This window comes from Pungitius pungitius, chromosome 11 (genome assembly GCF_949316345.1).
Source record: "Pungitius pungitius chromosome 11, fPunPun2.1, whole genome shotgun sequence".
Classification (NCBI taxonomy): domain Eukaryota; kingdom Metazoa; phylum Chordata; class Actinopteri; order Perciformes; family Gasterosteidae; genus Pungitius; species Pungitius pungitius.
Window position 1 is genome coordinate 19,782,952 of NC_084910.1, and position 21,777 is coordinate 19,804,728.

At 48.9% G+C, this 21,777-nt stretch overlaps 1 protein-coding gene across 4 annotated transcripts in view; it reads left to right on the forward strand.

The window, feature by feature from the left end:
- LOC119197587 (BMP-binding endothelial regulator protein-like) overlaps nucleotides 1-21,777 on the forward strand; it is an 81,965-nt gene that overhangs the window by 55,366 nt on the left and 4,822 nt on the right. For 3 of the 4 annotated variants that reach the window (XM_037454037.2, XM_037454038.2, XM_062565276.1), the window contains 3 exons: nucleotides 16,382-16,467; nucleotides 20,743-20,842; nucleotides 21,526-21,608. In XM_037454037.2, the coding sequence (XP_037309934.2) occupies nucleotides 16,382-16,467; nucleotides 20,743-20,842; nucleotides 21,526-21,608 (269 nt within the window). Of the gene's footprint in view, nucleotides 1-9,072; nucleotides 10,763-16,381; nucleotides 16,468-20,742; nucleotides 20,843-21,525; nucleotides 21,609-21,777 lie in introns of those variants that run through there. The other variant, XM_037454039.2, reaches the window with a different exon arrangement.

Sequence of the window (21,777 nt, forward strand, 5' to 3'; positions counted from 1 at the left end):
ACACACTCAGCACTGTGTGTTTGTGTAGTCATATATTATACCATATCTCACACACACACACACACACACACACTGGTGGCCATCCATCACTCCCATGAATGGAGCATTTAGAGCTGGCGGAGGGACGAGGACCCAGGAGCAGTTGTATGAGTCCTAATCGGTGTGTGTGTGTGTGTGTGTGTGTGTGTGTGTGTGTGGCACACTGGGTGGGTTTTACAGAATGAAATGTCATCAATTGATACAATTATTTTAAATGATGAAAAGAAAATGAACCCTGACACACAAAATATGCTTTTCATGTCATTAACCCTTTTATAAATATCAGCTTTTCTTCTTGTATTTATACAGTAAGTCTGGAAATATTTTTCTCATTCCAGCACCGTCTGTGTATTACCAGGGCCACACACACACACACACACACACGCACACACACACACACACACACACACACACACACACACACACACACACACACACACACTTTTACCTTTTCAACTGATTTTTGGACTAATTGATATTTTGACATGAAACATACATACTTTATGTCTGATGTGTTTAAGCTCATGTGGATAAAATAACTTGTACTGTGGTGTTTTACAATAGTTCTTGTTTGTAAGGATTAAAGGGAACTATATTCAGATTTTAAGACGTTCTAAAATGAACTGTTTAATGTTTCAGTATTAAGTATTATTATATTCAGTATTGAATTAGCACACAAACTGGTGTGATTTATCGCTGAGTTGATATTTTGACACCTAATAAGAATATTTACATGTGATGGTGGGCGTGGTAGAAAGTGTGACCCAACAATGTGTTCTATTCAGTGAAATGAAACGTTTCATTTAATGACTTAATGAGACCACGCTTTGGCTCCTGTTCAAAGCACAAAGTGAAGATTGTTCTGTGATCACAAGAAGGAGCACATAATTACGTAATTACACACACGAGCTCGGTGAGAAAATCTCACCTCGTTAAGGGAACACACACACACAGACTGCAGCACTGTGTGTGTGTGTGTGTGTCTTTACACCTTCTCTCCTCTCCCTCCCCTCTTCCTCCCGTCCTCTCACACCAGAGAAACGTCCCTCTTATTCATGTCTCCACCTTTACACACACTTCATACAGGTGTGTGTGTGTGTGTATTCACCTGTAAACTTGAGAGCGTGTGAGAGCAGCCACACATCAGGACTTCCTGCTTCCTGATTGAACCTTTATCACAAACTGTAAATGCAGGAGTGTGTGTGTGATGATAGGATGCCCCACTCTCTGATGATGATGATGATGATGAGTATCCTCAGCCTCAAAGAGGACAGGCTGACACTTGGGTCTATAATTAGAATCCACACACACACACACACACACACACATACACACACACACACTCTGCAGGCAACACGATGGAGGAATCTGAACATGTTTTAGATGCTTTTTACTCTTGGCCCCCTGTAATAAATCTTATATGCAGTGTATCACAAATACAACGACGTGGTTGAGCAGCTTGTGGTTGAACGTAGTTCAGATCATACGAATCGATTTTAAACCCATGACTTCAGCCAATAGTCGTGTTTGAGAAAAAAGTTCATTTCATGTGAAACGTGGTGTGTGTTTGCACCTGGATTCACACGCGCATACTTTAGTACTTGTGTGTGCATGCGCTGATGTGACTGTGTGTACTGTTCCTCCTTCAGGTTGGTCTGTAGAGTTTGTACAGTGTGTGTGTGTGTGTGTGTGTGTTTGTGTGTGTGTGTGGAATGCAGACTGCCACTAGAGGATAGATTGGCGGAAGCTCACTGCCAAAAGCAGGAGTGGTCAGATTAATCACTTGTCTCAGTGTGTGTGTGTGTGTGTGTGTGTGTGTGTGTGTGTGTGGTTAAAGCTGCAGTGGAGTTTTTTGTAGTAAATCAGCATCTTGTTTTGTTCCTAAATGACTTGAATGGAAGGCGACGTTGTTGCTGTGTGCAGGTCAGGTGAAACGTGACTTTTGGTCGATGCAGCTCTTTAAAACATGGAATATTTATTCGTCTGTCGTCAGTTTGCTTTGTGTTTCAACTGTTGGGCTAATTCTTTACGCCATTTCTCACCTGGTAAATGTGGTGATTAGGATGCAGGAGCAGCTTCATGCCTACAAACCAGAGAAAAGGAGCGTGTGTGTGTGTGTGTGTGTGTGTGTGTGTGTGTATCAGTATATTTAGCTGGATCACTTAAACACAAACACTCTGATTCCACCCACAGGAGTGTGATTATACAGCAGAGAGTGTTTACTACCTGTGTGTGTGTGTGTGTGTGTGTGTGTGTGTGTGTGTGTGTGTGTGTGTGTGTGTGTGTGTGTAGTGTTTAGCTCACAGGTGCTCGTTGGTGTTGTGTACTTTTGTGTACTAGTTGTACTGTTTACAGCGTGTAAACATTGTGGTCATTGTGGTCCTCTCAGCTCCTCGGGGGTCTGGGGTCTGGAGAGCGGGGGCCGGCATGCGAGCTCTCTGCCCCCCCCCCCTTCAAAGAAAACACTAGGCACCCTGAAATCCCCCCCAAAAGTTCCTAAAATAGAGTCAAATGTTGTTTGAGGTCACGGCCCCGCTGGTGCTGCTCACTTCCTTTTACATCTCCCATGATGCACTGGGGCTGTGGTCCGTCAGAGAGGACGAGTTGTAAATTCAAGCCGCCGGTTTGGACTCATTTAAAGATTCCTTTTCTCCACATAATGGACACCAGCTGATTTGTCAGGCTCCACGCTGGTCCAACGCATCGATGATTCAACGTCCACCACCCCATGAAACCAAGGCCCGAATATTTATAAAAATCATGTTTTGTTAGTTGTCATTTTGACAACTTTTAAACATTTGTTTTCTGAGTGTAGCTTGAATCAATTGTTGCTAACGTTGTAGCTCCATCGACTTCTTCAACTTCTCTCCGTAGACCTCCCTCAATTAACATCTCTTTGTTGACGTCTCTTCCTTGACGTCTCTTCCTTGACGTCTCTTCCTTGACGTCTTTTCCTTGACGTCTTTTCATTGACGTCTCTTCCTTGACGTCTCTTTGGTGACGTCTCTTCCTTGACGTCTCTTCCTTGACGTCTCTTCCTTGACGTCTCTTCCTTGACGTCTCTTTGGTGACGTCTCTTCCTTGACGTCTCTTCCTTGACGTCTCTTTGGTGACGTCTCTTCCTTGACGTCTCTTTGGTTACGTCTCTTCCTTGACGTCTCTTTATTGACGTCTCTTCCTTGACATCTCTTTGGTGACGTCTCTTTGGTGACGCCTCTTCCTTGACGTCTCTTCCTTGACGTCTCTTCATTGACGTCTCTTCCTTGACGTCTCTTCCTTGACGTCTCTTCCTTGACGTCTCTTCCTTGACGTCTCTTCCTTGACGTCTCTTCCTTGACGTCTCTTCATTGACGTCTCTTCCTTGACGTCTCTTCCTTGACGTCTCTTCCTTGACGTCTCTTCCTTGACGTCTCTTTGGTGACGTCTCTTCCTTGACGTCTCTTCCTTGACGTCTCTTCCTTGACGTCTCTTTGGTGACGTCTCTTCCTTGACATCTCTTCCTTGACGTCTCTTCATTGACGTCTCTTCCTTGACGTCTCTTTGGTGACGTCTCTTCCTTGACGTCTCTTCCTTGACGTCTCTTCCTTGACGTCTTTTTGGTGACGTCTCTTCCTTGACGTCTCTTCCTTGACGTCTCTTCCTTGACGTCTCTTTGGTGACGTCTCTTCCTTGACGTCTCTTCCTTGACGTCTCTTTGGTGACGTCTCTTCCTTGACGTCTCTTTGGTTACGTCTCTTCCTTGACGTCTCTTTATTGACGTCTCTTCCTTGACATCTCTTTGGTGACGTCTCTTTGGTGACGCCTCTTCCTTGACGTCTCTTCCTTGACGTCTCTTCATTGACGTCTCTTCCTTGACGTCTCTTCCTTGACGTCTCTTCCTTGACGTCTCTTCCTTGACGTCTCTTCCTTGACGTCTCTTCCTTGACGTCTCTTCATTGACGTCTCTTCCTTGACGTCTCTTCCTTGACGTCTCTTCCTTGACGTCTCTTCCTTGACGTCTCTTTGGTGACGTCTCTTCCTTGACGTCTCTTCCTTGACGTCTCTTCCTTGACGTCTCTTCCTTGACGTCTCTTCCTTGACGTCTCTTTGGTGACGTCTCTTCCTTGACATCTCTTCCTTGACGTCTCTTCATTGACGTCTCTTCCTTGACGTCTCTTCCTTGACGTCTCTTCCTTGACGTCTCTTCCTTGACGTCTCTTCCTTGACGTCTCTTTGGTGACGTCTCTTCCTTGACATCTCTTCCTTGACGTCTCTTCATTGACGTCTCTTCCTTGACGTCTCTTTGGTGACGTCTCTTCCTTGACGTCTCTTCCTTGACGTCTCTTCCTTGACGTCTTTTTGGTGACGTCTCTTCCTTGACGTCTCTTCCTTGACGTCTCTTCCTTGACGTCTCTTTGGTGACGTCTCTTCCTTGACGTCTCTTCCTTGACGTCTCTTTGGTGACGTCTCTTCCTTGACGTCTCTTCCTTGACGTCTCTTCCTTGATTCAACGTCCACCACCCCATGAAACCAAGGCCCGAATATTTATAAAAATCATGTTTTGTTAGTTGTCATTTTGACAACTTTTAAACATTTGTTTTCTGAGTGTAGCTTGAATCAATTGTTGCTAACGTTGTAGCTCCATCGACTTCTTCAACTTCTCTCCGTAGACCTCCCTCAATTAACATCTCTTTGTTGACGTCTCTTCCTTGACGTCTCTTCCTTGACGTCTCTTCCTTGACGTCTTTTCCTTGACGTCTCTTCCTTGACGTCTCTTCCTTGACGTCTTTTCCTTGACGTCTTTTCATTGACGTCTCTTCCTTGACGTCTCTTCCTTGACGTCTCTTCCTTGACGTCTCTTTGGTGACGTCTCTTCCTTGACGTCTCTTCCTTGACGTCTCTTCCTTGACGTCTCTTCCTTGACGTCTCTTCCTTGACGTCTCTTTGGTGACGCCTCTTCATTGTTCTGTCCTAATAGAGGCACACTAATAACCGTTGGTATGAGTCATCATATGCAGATGATATGAAATGTTTCCATCACTTAAACAACGTGTGCGTGTGTGTGTGTGGGTATGCATGTGTGTGCGTGTGTGTGTGATTGCATGTGTGTGTGTGTGTGTGGGAGAAAGGCAGACAGACCATTTGTTACCCGACTGAAAACCCAACCGTCCTCACACACAGGTTGTATTTTTAACAAAAGCATACTGGGCATATTTGGAGGGTGTGTGATGCAGAGGGAGTTCTGTGTGTGTCTTTTCTCATGTGGCTGGCTGTATTTAAGGAGTGCTGAGGAAGCTGACTGAGGCGCGTGTGTGTACATGTGTGTGTGTGTGTGTTTTTCCCTCTCATCACCACCGGACCTCAAACGCTTCACGTCCTTTTGTACTCGGCCAAGACGTCGGTTCATCCAAGCAGCCACTGTATATTTTTCTGTACATTGTGTGTGTGTGTGTGTGTGTGTGTTGCTTAGTAGCAGGGCGTAGTTGAGCAGGGAGAAAATATCTTGGCCAACCGCGGGAATGAACACACCCACCATACCACACCCAGAGAGGGGGGGGGGGGGGGGGGCTCTCTACATTTACATATCTATTTTCTCTCCTTTAAATGTGTCATTTTACTCTCACTCACAATCACACGTCGAAGGACGCCCGCTGTGATTGGCTGTGATTCTCTGGGAGAGACAAGCAGTGAGTGCAGGTGTAGTTTGGGCGGAGGAGCTCGGTGACTCAATGCCAGAAGGTCTGCAGGGAAAAGGTCTCCATTGACGTCCTAAATGTCCCAAAGCAGGAAGACGAGCCATCGGAGGACACTTTAGGACGTGAGGGTCCTCCGGCTCTCCACACACCTGCTGGAGCTCAGTGGTGTGAACCTCCTCTCGCTGTGTGAGGGACGCTCCACGGTCAGCGAGGACGTTCCCATCATCACTGGCAGTAAAAACCAGTGTGTGTGTGTGTGTTTGTGTGTGCGAGAGAGAGTGACCGTTTTCACATAAATATCTGTTTCCCCAGAAAAGACATTTTTTGTGCGTGCATGTGGTGCTCCATGGGTGGTGTGCAAGGCTCAACCTTAGCTGAGCTTTCAGTGGTCTGCACACACACACACACACACACACACACACACGATGGACAGGCTTGTGCTTCAACAGCACATTCCACCCCAGGAATAGTATTAAGTACTGCCTCTCTAGCCGCCGTCGATCTCCCACACACACACACACACACACACACATGCACAGACACACACAGCTCGTGCACAGCAGACATGATTCTTTTGTGTCTCTTTTGATGGTTGTTGGAGCTTTATGAAACTGGAGCATATCAGCATGGCGAGCACTTGGTAACGGGTAAATTGATCGGTGTGTGTGTGTGTGTGTGTGTGTGTGTGTTCCTCTCTTCACACACACTGCCATTTCCCACGCTGTCGACCACACAGCTTTGTTTTTAGACTCACATAATACTGTTGTGTCCCGTCCAACCGCCTCGTCTGTGGCGCACACACACACAGACACAGACACACACACAGACACAGACACACTAACACACACACACGATCAGAGTGAGCAGACACACTCACATGTACACAGTCAGCTACACCACAGATTCAATCATTCAGTACTGTGCAGATTCTCTTTCTCTCTCTCTCACACACACACACACACTCTCTTTCAATGCTGATTGGTCGCCATGCGGGCTCTCTGTGCTGCCGCCTCTATTTTGACTACGGCTGCGTGCAGATGAATGCAGCGCCGCTAACATGCTAACCCGGGCGCAGCGCCGATAGCGCCGGCCTCCTTATCGAACCCACACGCCGCCTTTTGTTGTGTGGTTTTTGTTTTTGACCCGTGAGGAACAAACAAACGTCTCCCTCTAAACTCCGGGGAAAGATGGAGGACTGATGGAGTCATGAGAACAACTCAGATGGACCCAGAACCCTGCGTGAGAGGCCCCCACCTTAAGGCTCTCTTTTCAGCCCCAAGTCACACTGGGAGCTGCCCAGTGAAACCACAGCTCCACCCAGCGTGACCCACTCACTTCCCCCATCCTCACCGGGGGGATTCGACCCGACCACCGCGAGCCGTCTGTAAGCAGAACAAATAACCCCAGAGTCCACAATCCCCCCCCCCCGCGTGCTGCGCCAACAAAGCCGCTCAGTCCCACAGAACTAACCACACAGGGGCGTGTCATGAGGCCGGGGGGAGGCATGCTCCTGAAAATGAAACACCTCCTCAGCAATTTGGGGGGGTGGGGGTATTATAATAGACCTTTTCCCAAGAGGATCGTTAAGCGCAGTCAACGATGTGCAGCGGCAGGGACGCCGTTACCCGTGTTATGGGGGGGGGGAAAGTGATCCCATCCAGGCGGAAGAGAACCAACGACCTCCAGAGGGTTCCAGGTAGCTCCGGTCCCACGTGAGGGGGGGGGGGGGGGGGCTCTGTTTAGTCTACAGACCGCCGCTCTGTTAGTTTGTTGAAGTAGCGGACTGACACGATGTGACCTGACCCCCCCGCCGCGCCCCGCCGCGCCGCGTAGGACGGAAGTCGCCATCTTGTCTCACAAGGTCAATGTTTATCGAGCCCTTCTGCTACCGGCCCCCCCGGGGCCCGGCTCTCGCTTTCTATCTGAGGCCAGAGAATCCACGAGGGGGGGGGGGGGATCCAGGTCGTTATAGGAATGGTTCCATCAGATCATACGTCCACAGGAACTTCTTCATCCACATCCCAGCAAGGACCAGCACACTGAAGGCACTTTTAACCAAATAGGAAACAAAGGCAAATCCCCTCCTTCAGCCTTTCACAATAAAAGCCCGTCCACCGAAAGAGATTCAAACGCAATCAGTTTTGCAAAAAGGAAATTGGTTTTCTTTATTTGTCTTTCCTTCAGTGTGTAAAAGCCTTTATTGTGTATTCTAAATCATCCAATGAAAGCAATCCGTTAAGCACACACAAATATACTGTTGGCTCAGCTGTGAGGCCTGAGGTGTGTGTGTGTGTGTGTGTGGTTGCCAGACACACAATGAGTGTCGCTACAGGATTACCCCCCCACCACACACACACACACGTGTACACACACCGCCTCGTCCTGTCGCTACAGCGAGGCCACGCCCTCAGGCGGCGTTCCTTAATGGCATCATGGTGCTCTCACTGGTTCTGTGTGTAGATACATTAGAGGACGTCATGTTGGTCAGCCCCCCCCCCCCCCCCCCCCCCCCTTTGGTTAATCTGTGTCCACAAGCTGATGTGTGATCATCCTGTTGGTTTGTCCCTCACAAGACGAATCAAAGTGGACCAACTTACCTGAACTTCATTTAAAAATGAATGAACTCGGCATCCCTTTTCTGTGAGACGCATCCTGCTGTGCTTTATGACACACACACACACGCACACACACACACACACACACACACACACACACTCTCTCTCTTAAAGCCGTAGACGATGAGCCGTCTGATTAGAGCTCCTCTCTGGAGTCTGTGATCACACACGTAAACACATGCAGACACTCAGAGGCTTCTGTGGAGCTACAGTCAGCACACACACACACACACACACACACACACACACAGGGGGAGACCAGGCTGAGGTCTCCAGACTCTGGAGCCTCTCCGTTCTCATGGAGATAAGACGTGTGTCTCATTGTTGGCAGACAACGGTCTCGTTATCTTCTTATCAGAGAGCCAGTCCAATCTGGAGGAGGCGGGGCCGCGGAGTGTGTGTGTGTGACAGGGGCTGAAGGGGGGGGGGGGAACTTTGTCTAAGTGGGGGCTCTTTGTCATGCAACAGGTGCTGTTGTCGCCCAATTTGTCTCCGTACTAAAGACTTCTGAAGGACCGCAGCCGAGAACAAAACCCAGCTGACCCCCCCCCACCCTCCCCGTCTGGGGGGGGCTTTGTTGGAACAACACGCGGCTCATTAGCACTTTGATCACGGCCCCCGTCTCCTGGAGACTCCCCCCCCCCCCCCCCCCCATCCAGCACTATTTAAAGTTTCAAATCAAACTGTCTTTGCCTCCTGCAGGAGCAACACGTAACGTATTAACTTTATCTTGTCTTGTTCAGCTAAGGAGAAGGAGGAGGTGTCCAGGGAGACGTCGGAGGCCAGTGTGAGAGAGGAGGTGGGCGGCGGCGAGGAGCCCGTCAAGGAGCCCAGAAGGGAGAAGAAGGAGTCATCCAAGGAGAAGAAGGAGTCGAAGAAGGATTCGAGCAAAGAAGCCAAGGAGGAGGCGAAAAAGGAGACCAAGAAGGAGTCGTCGTCCTCCTCTTCCTCCAAGGAGAAGAAGGAGTCCTCCAAGGAGAAGAGGGACAAGGACAAAGACAAGGAAGGGAAAGTGTCCAGGAAGCCGTCGGTGAAAGTGAAAGAGAAGAAGAGGGAGCCGGAGGCCGGAGACGGCTAATGGGGAGCAGCATCAGATCACATGACACAAACACGACATGGTACACACACACACACACACACACACACACACACTCACATATGCAGAACCGATGCACACGTAAACACACTCCAGGTCTCACATGTCACGAGCCAAAAGCAATTTCCTCTCTGATGCAAATTTACATCGTCTAGTAACACACACACACACACACACACACACACACACACACACACTCTGGTCTGCTGACACTCATTACAGTGTGTGTGTCCGTTGAGGATGAAGATGAAGGGCGAGCTCCTCCTACCTCCTCAGCAGCAGTTGACCTCCCCCCCCCCCCCCCTTGGTGCTGTTGGTGGACACTGAGGAGACTCGTTCTCACGCCTCTAATCGCATGAACGAGGCAGCGAGTAGAAACGTCTCATTTAAACGTATTTAGTTAATCGCTGGAGGCAGAATCCTCACAAAGCAATAATTGCAATAAATGCTTTAAAGATTACGATAACGAGGAGACGAAGACGCGTCTTCGTGGAGATTGTTGACTTGTTGACAGGTTGTTTGCAGCAGAAGAGAAACCATGAAGAAGATGATCCTGGATGCTGATGATCATCTCGCTGTCTCTGGTCTCAGAGGACACAGCAGCAGACAGACGTGTCTTTGCTGAGCTGAGGGTGGAGCTGAGGGTGGAGCTGAGGGTGGAGCTGAGGGTGGAGGCCACAACTGCATCAAAGCCATCAATTAGTGTTTCTTTGTTGCTTTCTGTTTATTGTGTAGTGATGTATATGTCTCTGCTGTGGAGGACCAGGTCATGTGATGTAACACAGTTAGTGACGGGTCCCTCCAGACGTCCCTCTGTCTTCCTGCGTCCCTCCAGCATCTCTCTCCTTCATAGTTTATGTCCATGTGTCCCCCTCTCGTCCACATTTCATGTCCATCTGTCCCCCTCTTGTCCACATTTCATGTCCATGTGTCCCTCTCTCCTCCACATGTCATGTCCATGTGTCCCCCTCTCGTCCAAAGGTCATGTCCATGTGTCCACTTCCTTTCCTTCCATCTTTTTGGACCTTTCTTCCTCTTTAAAGTCTCTCTTGAGTATTTTTTTCCAATACCTCCTTAATGTCTTCCATCTGATGTCTCCGTCCCTCCTATCAACACTCACTAAATTATCCGCCTCTCTTTGTTGTTTTCTGTCATATTTCATGCTCCACCCTTCTCCACCCTGCAGACCTTGTGGACCTTCTTTACCCTCTTTGTCCTCCACAGTAACACGTTGGTTCCAACTTTCGTTTCTTTGAGTCGGAGCCGTAGTCATGGAGGAATACTTGTTATGAAATATTTGTTTAGAATAATAAACATCTCTGATTGGTCAAACCCGACTTGGTTTTGGGACGCTGTGGTTGGGTTCCAGTCCGATTTCTGCAGGAATGAATCCCAAGACCAGGACTTAAGTCCCATCGTCTCCAGGTTCCTGCGTCCTCCTTCGACGTAAAATACAATGAAAAGTGTTTGACCCCAGTGGTTTCCATGGTAACACAGCTACGCCGCGCTCTTCTCTGGCGTTTTATTGACGGTTGTGGCCCTTACGTCGTCTAGTAATAGCACACACACACACACACACACACACACACACACACACACACACACACACACACACTGGTCTGCTGCCACATTTTATTTTACCACAAGACACAAGTTTATTCATTGGAACTTTTTAGTAAAAAATAAGTTAAATGCCGTATAAATCCCAGAATAACAGATCATTTCTTTTGTACTTGAATAAACTTGAGTGTTTTGCCGCGTTAGGGCGCCCACAGCCAAGCAGGTGGAGATACACTGTGACCTTTGACCTTTGGAGAGGAGGCCGGTTTCGACCCAGAGCAGCAGGTAAAAATGTGACATGCACGAAGTGAGCAAAGTTTATTGTTAAAGTCCAGAGAAAGCGCACCCTGAGAAGCACGTAAAACCAGGTTGGGGGGTGTCAGTGTGGCCTCATTCAGACAGCTGAACCCCCCCCCCCCAAGAGCCAGACCCGCCGGCTACAGCGGGCTTTAACCTCCGGGTCCCTCCCCCCGTCTGCAGCCGGTCTGAAGGAGGACGCAGACGAACATCTGAAGACCCCCGGGACAACATCTCCAGGTCTCACCTCTCTCAAATGTTTCTTTCTTCATATCCCTGCTCACCTTCTAAAGGTCTCCTGTAGGTTGAGGAGACGTCTACGAGGTCATCAACGAGGACTCTGATTCCTCCGGTTCTGCTCTCGGATTAACTTCTGAGTGCTTAGGGAGCATTGATGAGTGTAAAGATATATACTGAAGAGAAAGAGAATACATGAGCCATTCTCCGCAGGTATATCTGGAGACACTAAGCCTCAAAAGCAAATCCCTCAAAGGGTCCGTCAGCTGTCAGACTGTGACCCCTTATGACCCCACACCTTCACAACGGGTCACAACTGGCTCGTCCAAGGCGCTGATCACACAAGATGTATTTTTGTACTTCTCCATTCTGCCTTATTAGCATGTTTTCCCACACATGGTCACATGGCACAGTATTATTTCAGACTTTGGCCCACTTTTGGTACGACTAGAAAAGGACATAACATACAAAGACCCTTACATCTCGCTATATATATATATATATATATATATATATATATATATATATATATGGTATGTAGATATCAATGTGAGACTTCACCAGTTCATTGCTACTTGAAGAGGAGCATTTATTGAGGCGTTATGTCACGGTGCTTTTAGTTTTTATTCAGAAATATTCAAAGAAAATAATTGTTTTATTTCGACAAGTCTGAAAGACGACAAGTTATCCAAAGAAAATAGAGCTGACATGTTCTTTTATTGTCTCCTTACTACACAACACTCCCCTCGGGTGTGTGTGTGTGTGTGTGTGTGTGTGTGTGTGTGTGTGTGTGTGTGTGTGCGGTCAGGCCAGGTCACCCCCTCCCTCTCACTCTGTTGCCATCTAGTGGTTCATTTGACCAAAGCTCACACAGAGAAGCTTTTCATAACGTTTTATGATCCTTCTCACACACACACACACACACATTGTGATGTGCTTTTCATTTTGACACACACTTGCTCTTTGAACCGCACACTGTTTTATTCTATTCTCTCTGAAACATTCACACACACACTTTCTCCCTCTGACACACACACACACACACACAGTCGACTGTTGGACCCCCCCTGATGCTGTCTGTGGTGGAAGGACTGAAGGAAGTCTGGAGGCTGTTAGAGCTGCACATTAATGATGTTTATGCACTACCCCCCCCCCCCCCCGCTGGGGAGAATCAGTGAAAACTGTTCCTCACATCTCAAACATTTTAAGAACTATAACGAACGGACGGCTTCATGTTCCTGGAGTGGGATGAGGTGCGTGTGTGTGCGCGGGCGCGCGCGTGTGTGCGCGTGTCTGTGGCCTCTTTAAAGTGAAGCTCGTCAGAAGCTCAGACGGGGAGGAAAAGCGAGTCTTCAAAGAAACAATTAGGACCCACCCAGCAGCTTTTAAGTGAGCATCAGACCTGTGTGTCGCTGCACGCTGGACACACACAGCAGCAGGTGTGTGTGTGTGTGTGTGTGTGTATGCGTGTGTGTGTGTGTGTGTGTGTGTGTGTGTGTGAGACTGGCTTTAAAATATATTCAGAATCAGAAAAAAAGAAGGAAAGCGTCTGTACATGTTGAGAGAAATCGTGGACGGGATTCTGCTGCGTTGCCATGGTGACAGGAAGTGAGTTGTCTTTAGTCCTCCTGTCCCTCCTTCATCTGTCTTCTGCTAAAACATTAACAACGTATAGACTTACTCTCTCTCTCTCTCTCTCTCAGTAGCCGGCACAGACACTGTGATTATTAAAAAACTTAGAATAACAAAAGGAGGTCTGGAGGAGGAGGAGGTCTGGAGGAGGAGGAGGAGGAGGAGGTAGGAGGAGGACTGGCTGCAGAGGACCAGAGGGTCGGGAAGGAGGTTTTTCTCAAAGGTCGGGAGGCAGGAGGAGGTCCCGGGTTTAACAGAGGAGGCAGGACTCTGGCTCCGCGGTGCGCTCCGAACACCACAGGTCCGCTTTTAATACCAGAGGAGGAGGGAGAGAGAGGGGGAGAGAGAGAGAGAGAGAGAGAGGGAGAGAGAGACTGCAGTCCACTCCTACGCTGCGGACCGTCAGCATCGAGCATCCGTGCGCCAAACGGACTCTTGGATCCGGAGCTCCGATCCGCTCTGAAAGCCTCCTCCTGCTGTGGACCCGCGCGCCGGCTCCTCAGAGGTCGGATCCCCTCGCAGCCTCAGGTCGGGACCCGGAGCCTCAGGTCGGGACCCGGAGCCTCAGGTCGGGACCCGGAGCCGCGCCGTCTCCAGCCCGTCGCCGCGTCTTTTGTCATTTTAATGTCGGCTGGTTCCCGCTTTGCATTTCAGCGCAGACACACAAACGGAGGAGGGGTTTTTTATTTACTTCTACTCGCTGGATTTTAGACGCTGGATTGTCTTTTTTTAATCCGTGTTTCGTGGAGAGAAGCCGAGGATGTTGCTCCGCTGCTTGGACCCTTCTCCTGTCCACCTGTAGGTTCTTCTTGTGCGTCGTGGTGCTGCTCCGCGCGCCCCGGTCCTGCTCCGCGCTCATTACAGGTAAGATTCAAGGCGTCATAATGACACATCATGCCGCGCGTAAAATCTACCCAAACCCGCTCATTTGGTGCGCGCGTCCCCGCGACTCCTCCGGCCTTTAATCCAAGAATATTGTGTGAAGTGGAGCTCAACATCAACATCAGGGTCAATAAAACGGATCAATAACTAAAACAACCTCCTTCTTTACTTCGCTAAACGCTCCTTTATTTCGTTTTGTGTCACTTGGAGTTGAATTTATGCAACAGAAAACATGTCATTCTTTTGTCCTGTTATGCAGAAAACAGACCCGGGTTTTCACTTTAACCCGGGTTATCCTCCCGGTGCCACCAGTATGGTGCTTTTACCCCCCCCCCCCCCCCCCAACAAACCACCATGACACATTTCAGTCCGTTTGTCAAACGTTTTATTTGTAATAAGGATTTAAATCTTTAGCATCAAACGGGATCTTTTCTTCAAAAGGTTTTAATTAAAGCTCCTTTCTTTTCTTTCATAAATCACCCCCCCCCCCCCCCCCCCGTTGCCGCTGTTTTGACAGTCGCATTGCATCATGGATATCTGTGGCCCCGCAGATATTGAGTAAAGGAATTGAAGGCCTGACATGGGGTGGTGGGGGGATTTGATATTTGATTATTGTTGTTTGGCTTCTGTTCCTCCGGGGGGGGGGGGTTGTAAAAGGGCTGAGATGATGGTCCCATGAGAGAAGATGTTTTTTGGGGGGGGGGCTGTACCAGATAAACGTCCAACACGTGTATAGCTGTTTGATCTCTCTCTCTCTCTCTCTCTCTCTCTCTCCTTTGTGATCCCCAATGCGGATCAGATTCCTCCACCTGGCATCCAAAACATGCACCGTCTTTGTGGGGGGGTTCTGGGTGTCGCTGCAGCAGGTGGAGCTGCACTGACGTCACTCTTTACTAAATCTGCCACTTGATTCCCTCATTTTATGAATATTAATCACAGCATTTTGTTTTAAAGCTTTTCTTTAACAGATAACAGAATCACTCACAACTTCAATTCAACTTTTAACCTTGAATGCCGACTAATCTAATAAAAGTTAATATAATAATATAACAGAGCAGGCAGTGCTTTTCATTTTCTTTAAGTGCTTTTCTGTACTTTCATATTAAAGTGTTGCTGCTACTTTTACTTTAAAGTATCTCAATTCTATTGATTTATTTGTTGTTTATTTGCGCTTCATTCACTGAGTCATGTGACCGAATCAAAAGAGCCAGATCGACCTTCAAAGTCCCAGAGAAAGAGTGACCTTTAGCTAAAGAAAGGTCGTGGTATTGAGCCCCCCCCCCCCCCCCCCCTTTAACGACTCCCTGCTGACCCGTTATCTGTCTTATTTTCTCCCTTTTGATGACTTAATAAGTATTAATAAGTATTTTCGGCTCTTTTATTTAAGCACAACATTTGGTGACGTTTGTGTCTCAGCAGCTGAGTAACAGCATGAGGACGAGGCCTCAGAGACCCCCCCCCCCACCCCCCCCCCCCCACACACTTACACCACTGCTAGTTTAATTACACTCGAAGGCTGTAAATTTTACAGCGTTGGGGGAGCCGTCCGGGTTCGTCTGCCCTGCCAGGATCCTCAGGCTGGGGGGGGTGGGGGGGGGGGGGGGGGGGGGGCTGTTGTTGTGGTCCAGATCTAGGGCTCGTTTCCAGGCACACAGAGCGGTTACGAGCTTTAACATCTAACTTTTGACTCTCTGAACAAGGGGGGGGTTGAGAACCAATAGATGGCATGGTGTGCTACATGCTAACAGGCTAACAGCCCCCACCCAAAAGGTCTCCACGCTGATGAAATAAAATAAGAGCGACTGATTATTATCAGATAAAGAGAATGTTTGGTTGTAACCAGGACGCCTCATGCTTAAGATGTTCCTCTTCTAATGTCACACGAGGAAATGCCTTCGAAAGCTAGCAGGTCAGAGGTCAGAGGTCACGGATAAGATTGATTTTGATGTATTGGTATTGATGAGACGACCCCTGAATGAGACACAAGCAGGTGATCAGTGGAGCATCAGTGAGGTTTCTCCATTAACGCTGGTTTCTGAGGAGAGACACGATCAGCTGGAGGAAGCAGGAAGTCGTCAGTGAGGATTAACAGCTTCCTCCTTCCTCCCTGCTTCAACCCAAGACTTCCCACAAGGACAGGAAGTCATCATTAGCGTCAAAACAAAAAGGTCACGTGACTGACATGGCGTTCCCTCATCGCCTAACATGAAGTCATGTGACCGTTAAAGCAGCTTTGTGTGACGTCAGTCTGCTGCTCACAGGTGGTCTGTCTGCTCTGACGTCACGTGGTCGGTCACGTGGTCGGTCATGTGCTCGCTGCATCTCACCTGTCTGTGTTCCCTCCACAGGTACCGAGGCCAGCTGTGAGAACGAGGGGGAAGTCCTCCACATCCCCAACATCACCGACAACCCCTGCATCACCTGCGTGTGTCTGGTAAGAGCCCCCCCCCCTCCTCCTTGTGATGGCAGCTGGAGCCTTTCCTCTGGGGGGGGGGGGCGTGTCGCGGCGCTGATAGTGATGTTTGAGGAAGCTGATTAGCTCTTATCGGTGCTCACGTGGGACCTTTGTGTGACGGTCGGCTTGAAGGCGACGTGGAGGCTGCTGCTGTTTAACGGCCTGCTGGGACGCCGCCATGAGCCGATGACCCCTGACCCCCCGCCCCCCACATTACGGCTTTGGATTCTTCGTTTTAGGGGCTGACAGAGCTCCTCTGTGTCACTGCCTGCATGTGTGAACCCCAGGACATGATCATCTATTGATTGATATATATATATATATATATATATATATATATATAATATTAGTTTCTCAAGTCGGGTCCGTCCTCGTCACCTTGTTCATGTACCAGTTCAAACATACTGTTGTTCAGGGCAAATAGAACTTTGGATACCCAAACCCCGGCTCCTGATTGGCTCCTGATTGGCTCCTGATTGTCCCCTGATTGGCTGCGTGAGGCCTGCAGTCTGAGCCGTCCTGTGTGTTATCGGGCCGACATCAGCCTGAATGCTATCAGTCATCAGCAGGCAATGGGCAGCCTTTCATCTCTACTTTACCCCCCCCCCCCCCCCCCCCCATACTCACACACACCACCCACACCCTGCACACACACACACACACACACACACACACACACCACGTAAAAACTCACTCGGCTGCAGGTCGGATTAATGATGTAAATTAATTCAGATAAAAGTTGAGCTTTAAACCGCAGTAACAAAGTTGATTTCCCGATTAGCCCCCATCGCCCCCATCGCCCCCTCCCCCCCGTAAAACTTTCCACTGAGGAGGAACCTTTAGTAGGAGAGGTCATGTTTTCTTCTCGTCCCCCAGAAGACAAGACGGGTCCTCCGTGTCGCCGGGCTGTCTTTGGGGGGTGGGGCAGCCGTCGGGGCTCCAGTGTCACTCATCCTTTGAGGGGGGGGGGGGGGGGGGGGGCAGTTGGTCCAGAGTACCTGCTAATGGCTCTGTGGGCAGACAGGCACATAGAAGAGCCATTGTGTGAGTGGTGGGGGGGGGGGGGGGGGCGCTGTAATGGGGCAGGAGTGGATGTGGCTGACAGACTGACTGACAGGCCGGTCGCCATGGCGATCCTTTATCTGGCAGGAAGTCGGGCCCGTCTCTGTCACGCTCCCCGTCGCCCCTCGCCCGTCCGTCCGCTCTCCCTCCTGTCCGTCACCTCGTGGCCCCGCCCTGACAGGAAATGGACCCTCACGTTCCATCGCATGTGACCAATCGGAGGCTTTTATCCAAAGCGACGTTTCAACCATAAGGAAACAAACCCAGAGGAAGAAGACAGTGAGCCGATGTACAACTTGTTATAGATTTAGAGCCATTAGACGTACAAACTGACACATGACCGTCACCTGGGAGACAGCTGTTACCTGCGTCTGCAGGTCATGACATCGTATCGTTCATTTAGTGGATGAATCAGATGAAATAAAATAATTGTTGTTTTTCTCAATAACTAAATTCCAATAAATAACAAATCGGCCATGAAGTCATTTCAGTTTTTCTTTCTTTAAACCCGAAGAAGAGAAAACAAACACGTCACTTTAAATCAGTTTCATCTCCGCATCCACCTCGCAGGCAGCCGGGGGGTCAGAGGTCACAGGTCACAGCGGCCTGCTAATCGATCGAACAAACATCCCCGATGCACCGACGGGTTTTACACTCGGGAGGTGAGCTGGATCCGACAGGGGGGTCAGAGGTCACTTCCTGTCTGCAGCGAGCGGCGTCCCGTGTGAAAGTAAACCGACCTTTGGGTCTGATATTCACTTGTCTCACCTGTCCTCTGCTGGGGACAAACCGAGGACAGACGGAGGGACGAATGAGGGTCAACAAATAGTTTCAAATGAAGAACAATGTGATCAAAGGATTAAACACCAGGATCAGAAACTACAATCAATTCATCTGTGAGGGTTTCTTTAGTTTTATATTTATATTTACAGAATGTAGTTATATATTTGATTTTACAGATCTTACTTATACATTTATATTTACAGATCTTAGTTTTATATTTGATTTTAAAGAACTTAGTTTCATATTTATATTTACAGATCTTAGTTTTATATTTGATTTTACAGAACTTAGATTTATATTTACAGAACTGTGACTTTAAGGATAGGATTCTCTTTTGTTTTCTTGTCGTATTAAATATTATAATATAAATATGATTATATATATATATATTTTACAATGGAAAATAATTATCTCTCAACGGAGATAACTTACTTTTATTCTAAAAAAGAGTGTTCGTCACTGTTACATCAGAGGTCAAAGGTCACCGTAGTGTGTTTTGTTGTAGCTCTCATAACTTTATACATAAAGCCGGGGGGGGGGGGGGGGGTATTAAAAAGAGAGCAGCGCGTTATTTTAACGACCTTAAAGCTTGGGAACCGTCTCGTCACTGAGCTACCGAGGCCCCCCCCCCTCCGGCAGGGGGTCGCGGCCTGTTTGTTTAAAGGGAAGGGTGAAAGGTCGAAAGTCACGGTGGAAAAGTGTGGGTGTGGAGGGGGGGCTTTAAGTTGTGAGCTTCTCACCTGAATGATCTCTCTATCCTTCATCATGACAGAATAAAAGGGGGGGGGGGGCTCGGGAACATAATTACATGGGAGGGGAAGAGGGAGAGGATGAATAGTTCTAGAGGGATCAGAACCAGAGGAAGAGGAGGAGGCAGGAGCTGAGTGACGATGAGGAAGAGTGGGGAGGAATGGCATCGCCCCCCAGTGGCAAACAGACCAACTGTCACACGGATATCACTCTTTCTGTGTTTAAGTATGAAAGACTGATGTTTATTTACATCCTTTAAATAGGATCATATCTGCCTTCTTACTGCACACAACAACACAACAACACAAACAACACAACAACACAAACAACACAACGACACAACGGCGTCTCCCCTGGCAACAAACGGCCGCCCAGTCGAGCGGCCCCTGGTGCCGTGGTGGTATGTCGAGTGTTTAGAGGCATGGTGACCCGTCGTGGCCTTTGACCCCGAAACATGAAGGGTGAGAGTCAAGAGGGGGGGGGGGGGGGCTTAGTGCTGATGGACAGGAGAGAGAGACTAAAGGACCTTGACCAGCGGATGGCCCAATGTTAGAGGCCCGTTTCTGTCTCTGCGTTCATTTCCTTTAAATCATGTGTTCATTTAGGGAGTTAATCCTCAGTAACCTCCACAGGTCAAGTGACCACATCTGGACTGAGGAGGACATAGAGACGCCATGTACGTGTATGAGACCTGTCAATCAGCGTGTAGCTCTGTCCCCTGCTTTATGGTCTGTTTGACTCTAAATGGACCTTCATTCACTAAATGAACATCATGCTGCATTGAAGAAGACTTGAAACTAGAGACTGAGACCATAAACTCATGTTTACAATGTTTACTGAGGGAATAAATCAAGAGAGAAGTAGAGTCATTTCCTCATAGACGTCTATGGGAGCAGAGGAGTCGCCCCCTGCTGGTCACTACACAGAAGTAGAGTCATGTCCTCATAGAGGTCTATGGGAGCAGAGGAGTCGCCCCCTGCTGGTCACTACAGAGATCCGGCCCTGTTTCGCGGCGCGTTGCAGCTTCTCGGCCTGGTTGTTTAATGGAGGGAGTGAGATGGATCCTCTGTGGTCAGACGAGGTTTTACCAAATGAAACCCTCCCGCTGCGACGCCACATGAACATTTCCAGGATGTGGACTCCGCCCCCAGCTGGACTTTCCGTACATTTGCTGGTGTGCAGGAGGAGTGTTTGGTTCCCCTCGTGTCCGGTTATTTAAACCTTCTCTGTCGCCTCTCTCCTCCTCGGCCATGACATCATCTGAGGTTTTAGTTGGAGCGCTGCTGCTATATTAAAACCACGGCGCTCTATTTTCGCCCTTCCTTTGATCCGTCCTCGCTGGGGCCACGGGGGCCGCCAGCCCTCCACTTCATGAACCCTCTCGGTGTGTAAAATGAAACCATGTGGCTCCAATCAGCAGTAAAGAGCTGGGTGTGAAGGTGGAGCGATTGGGGGGGGGGGGGGGGCAGCGACGATGCGCGAGGACGGACGACGCGGCGTGAAAACGAGCTACGAGTGGAAGACGTTGGTCAGGAGACTCGTTGCTTCCAATGGGATTCGTTTAAGAAATGTACACATTGTTCAGCCAAATGACTTCAGGGCTAATACACCGTATTTAAAGTGTTATGTTGTGCCCCCCCCCTCTCGCCCCCCCTGCAGGAAGGGAAGGCGGACTGTAAGCAGGAGAAATGTCCCCTGGTCCCTGAGGACTGTGCTCTGGTGGTGAAGCAGACCGGCGCCTGCTGCGAGAGGTGCAAAGGTGAGAAGAGAAGAAACATCTCCCCCATTTTATTATTGTTATTATTATTGTTCATAGTTACAAGTTGGTCCTGCTGGCTCCGCCCCCCCCCCCCCCCCCCCACAGAACACCCGCGGGCCTCGTGGGGGGGCGGGGGCCCTTCGTTCAGAGAGTCACTCGACTCTGGGACGAGGAAAAAGTCCGCCGGTTGCCACGGAAACCTGTGTTACTTCTCTATTGTGCGGTGGACGTGCGGCCCGCTGAGACCACATTTAGGGCCCCCCCGTCCCCCCCCGCCCCCCCCCCTGCATAGGAAAAAGTCCTGCGTGTCATGAGGGCGTTCTCTTTCATGAAATCACACCAGACGAGATGACTTTATTGGGAGCAATTTGGTGTTTTTTATTAACCGTGGATGTCGTGAAAGAGGGCGAGCTGCACTTGGCTTTAAGTAAACTCTAAATGAATAATAAAATACACATTATAACCAGCTGAAATGTGCTTTCAGGGTTTGGTTTTCACTTGGGTTCATTTTGCGAGAGCTTGGTTTTGGCCTTGAGTCTCTTTCTCAAAGAGTCCCTCTAGCTTTAATAAGTCCAATTTAAACCCCAATTGGACTTTTTTCTTCTTCTTCTGTATTTTGTTGGATATTAAATTGCATTTTAAGAAGAAAAGAACATAAGTGACAGCGTCTCTCTCTCTCTCAGGCTGCACGTTGGACGGGCGATCTTACAACAGCTCTGGATCCTGGACCAGCTCCACCAAACCCTGCAAAACCAGACGCTGTCAGGTGTGTGTGTGTGTGTGTGTGTGTGTGTGTGTGTGTGCGTCTGAGGTGATGCGGAGAGTGTTGTTTCAGCTTCAGACGTCACGTAGAAACCTCTGAACTCGGATCTGCTTCAACACAAACATGATCAGAGGAAGGTGGAGATGCACGAGGAGGGAGAGAAAAGGAAAGG